At 37.7% G+C, this 6,717-nt stretch overlaps 1 protein-coding gene across 1 annotated transcript; it reads left to right on the top strand.

Annotated features, from left to right (window-relative positions):
- Positions 1-1,602: 1,602 nt before the first annotated feature.
- Positions 1,603-2,109, top strand: LOC143885947 (uncharacterized). The gene has a single exon (XM_077389976.1). The coding sequence runs from the start codon at positions 1,603-1,605 to the stop codon at positions 2,107-2,109; it is 507 nt and encodes a 168-aa protein (XP_077246091.1).
- Positions 2,110-6,717: the final 4,608 nt, after the last annotated feature.

The raw sequence follows: 6,717 nt of genomic DNA, 5'->3' as shown, positions 1-6,717 counted from the left end.
TGTATCCCGTTATGTATCGTCACTCATGCTCTGCTATGAGAGGCACTTATTTTGAGAGTTCCTTGGTAGAGCTCTCCTTCACATGTGGAGATCTTTGAGGACTGCAGGGGGATCTCGCGTCCCTCGTCGCACTATTCTTCACGGGATCGGGGTCCACACTAGGACACTTGAATGGAATAACAGGACTCTTATTAGGAATTCAAATTCTAACCAGGACTCTAACTTACCAAACTTAGATAATTAGATACTAATTAAGAAACCTTTAAAAACTGTCCTACATCATTTTTGGTTCGTTTTGTTTGAGCCTTTGCTCCCCTTGAGGACACCTCGTTCTGTTGTTCTTGTCCTTTATTCAACCCTTGCAATGCAATTATCTTTTTCCAAAAAAAAAAACACAACGATCAAAAGTCACTCAATCTTCAGAATTAGCCGAGCTCCAAATGTGCCTAAACTCAATCATGACCCTTAATCTTATCAAGAATTTCCTCAATTGTGTCTACAAAACTTCAAGGATTAAGAGATCCATATTTGACACATCCAATCACATTAAGGGTATCACCCTCAATAATGAGATGATCCATCTTATTCTAATCAACCAAACAGAATCCATTAAGAAGCGGCAATACCTCTGCCTCATTAGAGTCCTTCTTGCCAATAGGACTCGAAAAGGCACAATTAACTATAAACTCAGGGCTCCTAAGAAGGCCTCCAATATCTGTTAAACCCGGATTAACAAGGGTCGACCCGTCAAAGTTCTGCTTCCAAAACTTAGGAGGGAGAGGGCTCCATATAGGACAATGAAAATCCTTTTTGCACATGAGAATGCGAATTTCCTCCCAAGATTTGTGTGTGGAAGTCTCATAAATCCCAAAGAAGATTGAGGTAATCGTCGTCCAATGAACCACCTTGTTAATTTTTAAAGTGTATTTTTGGGTTGCTTTATTTTATTTTTATTTTGAGAGACGTAGTGAGGGCAAATATGTCTTTTTGTGTCCATGGGCATGTTGGTCTTTTTGCCTAGCTTGCACAAATGTGAGCCACACATGTTTGCTCTATCTTTTCCCACTACCCACCTATTTCAAATTCAAACCCCTACTTGGAACTCCAAACCCACTACTTCCCTAAGCATTAAAGACTCAACTTTCCCATACCTTCTACCACTTACCTAAGTCATTTTCTCTTTACTTTCCATTTGACTAAGCCTATTCTTATTAACTCCTTTTGGTAGAGATTTGGTAGAGATTCCATTGAAGCTTTCTTCTTGAAGCTTTCTTCTCTCTTGTTTGTTCTTGTCTGGCATGGTGTGTTCTTTCATATATTGAAGCACATCTCTTTTGGGTATTGTTCTTCTTCTACTTTGGTTGTTGATCTTAGGCTAGTGTAAACTTCGGTTGCACTATTTGAGAAGCGGATATTCTGGTGTTGTGAAATCCGTCTTTCTCTATATGGTATCAGAGCCACAAGGGTGGTAGTTGGTGCTTATGTAGATTTCCTTGGTGAAGAAGTTCAATCAATGCTTTGAAGATGGATATGAGTGGAAGGATTAGTGGACTCGGCATTGAGTTGCTAAATCAATCAAATTACAAGATATAGAGAACATGTATGGAGTCTTATTTTGTGGGAGAAAATTTATGGGAGGTTGTTTGTGGAAATGCCGTTGTAGCTCCAGAAGATACACAAGAAAAAGCCGATGTATTGAAGGATTGGAGGATGAAGAATGCTAAGGCCGAATTTCTTTTCAAGCGGTCTATTTCACATGGCTTGTTTGAGCACATCATTGGGTGTAAATCGGCGAGTGAGATTTGGATTACCCTTGATGGATTGCTCAACAAGAAAAATATGGCTCGTCTACAAATGTTGGAGAATGAGTTGGCAAATACTACACAAGGTAGTCTCTCTATTTCTCAATTCTTTTTGAAGATTAAGAATCTTTGTTCGGAGATTTCTCTATTGGATCCGGAAGAGCCTATTTCGGAGGCACGAATGGAGCGGCATATTATTCATGGGTTGAAGAGAGAGTATATCCCTTATGTCACATCGATTCAAGGATGGGATAGGCAGCCTTCTTTGTTGGAATTTGAAATCTTCTTGCTTCACAAGAGTCTTTAGCTAGACAAATGGCAGGTTGTTCAATATCCGGGAGTGAAGGAGAAGCATTATTTTCAAGAACCAAGACGCCCTTCAAAAAATATAAAGAGAAGAAAATTTTTCCAAGTAAAAGTGGAGATGAAGGAGGATCACCTGTTATGGGCAATGGAAACCGAAAGGGTAGCAAGTGTTACCGATGTGGTAAACTTGGGCATATACAAAAGAATTGTCGTGTGAAATTGAAGGATAGTAATGTAGCCGAAAAAGTTGATGATCCAAAACATGAAGAAGATTGGGGTAGATGTTTCGTGGCGAAAACTACTACTGTGGGTGCTTTGGCATCCATCAATTTTGAGGATGATTGGATTGTCGATTCTGGTTGCGGGCATCATCTTACCGGTGATGAATCCAAGTTCTCAAAGTTCCAAAAATATGAAGGCAATATGCTATCATCACGCGGACAACACCATACATCCGGTAGAGAAAGAAGGGGTCATTACCATTGGTGGAGCGGATGATGATCCTATTACACTTAAGAGTGTGTTTCATGTTCCGGGCATGAAGAATAATCTTTTCTCGGTGGCAAATGCGGTTGATGCGAGAAATTATGTTTTGTTCGGGCCTAAGGAAGTGAAATTTCTTCGGAATATTTCAAGCTTGAAGGCGGATGTTGTCTATACCGGTAAGAGAGTTAAAGATTTGTTTGTTTTATCAGCTTCAACTTTATATGTTGATAAAATGAGTACAAATGATGGCGCTTAAATTTGGCATGCTAGATTGGGTCATATTAGCATGGATAAATTGAAGGTCATGGTGATTATGAATCTAGTGAATGAGCTACCAAACTTAAATTCTTTTGGTAGTGGAAAGGTGTGTGAGGGTTGTCAATATGGTAAGGCACATCATCTTCCATTTGATAAGTCACTTTCAAGGTGCAAGGCCCCATTGGAGCTTATCCATAGTGATGTAATGGGACCTTGCAGGACACCTTCATTTTCCAGCTTCTGCTATATGTTGTTATTTGTTTATGATTTTACTAGATTCACTTGGGTGTATTTTATAAGGGAGAAATCTGATGTATTGTCTAAGTTTGTTGAGTTCAAGAAGACCATTGAAGGTGTACTTCACAAGAAGATCAAGCGGTTGAGAACCGATAATGGTGGGGAGTTTACTTCCGATGAATTTTTTATGTTTTGTCATGATCATGGTATCCAAACGGATCTCACTTGTGCCTATACGCCTCAACAAAATGGAGTAGCAGAGAGGAAGATTAGGCATCTTGTGGAAACTTGTAAAAGTTGGTTGTATTAAAAGAACTTACCCAAGGCCTTATGGGAGGAAGGTATGGCATGTGCAACTTATGTGATTAATCGGGTGCCTCTTAATCCGATTAATATGAAGTCTCCCCATGAGTTGATATTTGGGCTGAAGCTTAGTGTCAAGCATTTAAAGGTTTTTGGTTCAATTTGCTATATGCATGTGCCGGGTGAAAAGAGAACTAAGTTGGATGCTAAGGTGAAGAAGTGTATTTTCATTGGGTATGATGAAAGGAAGAAAGGTTGGAAGTGCATGGATCCTATAACTCACAAGTCTATTGTTTCAAGAGATGTTGTGTTTGATGAAGTCTCTTCTTATTATGGTTTGGATGGTGGTTCCACTAATGGTGTGGGTGTAGGTGAGCACATCCTTGTTGAGTTTGAGCCTCAAGCAACAATGAACTTGCCGGTGACACCAAATGTTCCAATGGAATTTGGGTCTTCCTCTTCTTTGCTGATGGGAGAGCAAGGTGATAGGGTGAGTGATGTTGCATGTCATGTTCAAGAAGATGAGCAAAATGAAGAAACTAATGAAGACGAGTGTAGTGCAACACATCTTAGAAGATAAAAAAGAAAGATTGTCAAGCCGGCACGGTATAAGGATGAAAACATGGTGAGCACTTATTCTTGTTTCATTTCCAGTCCATTTGATGACAATGAGCCTTCTTGCTTTGATGAAGCAAAAGAGGTGAGAGAATGGAAGGATGCCATAGATGAAGAGATGAATGCACTTGTGAAAAATGAGACTTGGGATCTTGTTCCTAAGCCTAATGATGTGAACCCGGTTACATGTAAATGGGTGTTCAAATTGAAGCGGAAAGCGGATGGGAGTGTGGATAGGTTCAAAGCAAGGTTGGTAGCTAGAGGGTTCTCTCAAAAGTATGGAGATGATTATGATGAGACCTTTAGTCTCGTTGCCAAGATGACTTCCGTTTGAGTTGTAATTTCATTGGCCGCTTCTCATGGTTGGAAATTGTTTCAACTTGATGTGAAAAATGCATTTTTATATGGTGAGATTGACAAAGACATCTACATGGAGCAACCGCTGAGTTACAATTCAAGTGATCATCCGACTCATGTTTGCAAGCTCAAGAAAGCTCTTTATGGGTTGACGCAAGCTCCAAGGGCATGGTATGGTAAGATTGCCGAATACTTATAATTTTGTGGTTATTTTGCTTGTAACTCCAATTCTAGTTTATTTGTGAAGAAAGACAAAGGCTTGCTTGTCATCGACTCATTGTGCTTCTTTACTTCGATGACATGATAGTTACCGGCAACAATGATGTTGAGGTTGCAATCCTTGAGAAGACATGCCTCTAGATGTAGTGAATATATTTTCTCATGTTTGTCTTCCTTTAAACAATCATAACCACAATCAGACTATCCTTATGATTTTCTCATATTTTGCAGAATAAATTTTGGGCCATGAGAAAATGGATAACTTTGAATTGGAGCTTATGGGTTGTTTCCATTTTTGGCTAAGAAATTTTGACCAATAAAAAACTCTAATGGTCTTCTGAATATAGATAACTTGATTAAGTTTTCAGTTGGGGCTTTTCCACAATAACATGAAGGTTTGAAAAGCTTTCTTCAACTGTATTTGACTTTTGTGAACAATTCCAGTTCAAAATATATCTTTCAAGTTTGTTGCATCCAAATTCATGTTGAAATATTTGCCTGAAAGCTTTTTGTTTAGTTGACTCTTGGAGAAGGAAAGTGGCTTTATTTGATCCTTGAAAGACAGAAAAAATTTCAAAAGGAGATAATGAGAAAAAACTGTAAAAAAAATTCTATTCTATTTCATAGATTGTGGGAATTGAGTATTGACACCAACTCTGAGGATCAATACAACTATATATGTTGCCAGATTTTATATGAGGTATGGTCTATGAAGAAGAAGAGAAAGTGGGACATTTATTATGAAACAAGAGGGAGTTTGAAACTATGATATGGATCATATGAGAACCTGAAATGATGAAAAGATAGCATGTGTGGTTGCTGTATAGATAGGTTCTTTTTAGATGGATTTGCAGAAAAATCCTAGAGTGGGAAAGATGTGTCGTTTTGTACCTTGTGTGAATGTTCTTTGATGTAGGACTCATGTGGGTGGGATTTTTAATCAAGAAATGCAGAATCTAAAGCTAGAAGACAAACTGGTTGATAGATGGATGTATATGGTTCTGCAATTCTCTTTAAAGTTGATTTTTTTAAAAATTTGCCAAGTATGTTTTCTCAAAATTAAGGGCCTGTTTGTTTTAGATTTTGACAACAGATTGTGGAGTCCCCAACCGATTAGAGTCAAATTTAGTGCAATTTTCGGTCCAATAATCGGCTGGGGACTCTAACACAATCGGTTGTCATAATCTAAAACAAACAGGGCCTAATATGGTATAATGTCATGGTTATAAAGCTATGGTGAAACTGTTTCTCGACAGCTTTATGGTTTTAGTTTAATAGGTAATCTTTCTGTTCCCAGGTTTAACCCATACATGGGGTACTGGGATACTTGTGTACACCCAATTTACCATTTCTGATATGACATTCATATTGGATAATATAGTAAGTTCTGTTGGTCGAAACAACTATCATTTTTCAAACACGTGTCATATGCGGATTAACTATCGTGATTTTTTTTTTTGTTAGTATTTAATAATTGCAGTTATAAATGCAGATTAACCATCTTTTTAAGTTTAATCTTATCATGTTCTATTATGCATTTTGTGTCTTAATCTTGTATTGCTGACATCAGTTTCAATATCCTCATAATAGGTTTTGGAAAAGGTTGAGTTGTATCTTCATTATATTGTCCATTCTGCATCTGTATTTGTATCTTTGTATCATAGCCCACACCATCTTTAATACATTAAAGATAAGCCATGTGCTTTTTCATTATTAAAACTGAACGTTTGCTAGTTTTGTTTGGTTATTACTATTTTATGCTAATGTAAGTTTGTTATTAGGAAATTTTGAATTTATTTATTCTGTTGTAAGCTCAAAAACAACCATAGAAGCAACATAAGTTCCCTTTTTGTAATTGTCGCCCTGAACTTTTCAATTCCATGTCCTTCAGTTTGTTGTGCGGCGCATGGATGAAAGGTTATGGTATCCAGATTGGATTAGGTAGGAGTTTTATAGGAAGTGGTCAAGTGGCTTCCAAGTGAGTTATCTATTTGGTATAAATAATATGTAAGTAGTCTTTTTTCAAATTAATGAAGAAATTTATCCCAAAATTTTTGTCTTTGCACACAAAGGAGAATTGACCCTTCCCTTGAAGTGAGTCAAGAGGCAGATCTTCACTCGGAGAAGATTCAAT

Source organism: Tasmannia lanceolata, unplaced genomic scaffold (assembly GCF_043159265.1).
Source record: "Tasmannia lanceolata isolate RefF3 unplaced genomic scaffold, GAP_Taslan_0.1 ptg000011l, whole genome shotgun sequence".
Classification (NCBI taxonomy): Eukaryota; Viridiplantae; Streptophyta; class Magnoliopsida; order Canellales; family Winteraceae; genus Tasmannia; species Tasmannia lanceolata.
Note: the sequence above shows the minus strand (reverse complement) of the source record. Positions and strands in the feature narration are given on the sequence as shown.

What these genes read in the sequence shown, in the direction of transcription:
- LOC143885947 (XM_077389976.1), top strand. Translation starts at nt 1,603, where the DNA reads ATGGAGTCTTATTTTGTGGGAGAAAATTTATGGGAGGTTGTTTGTGGA.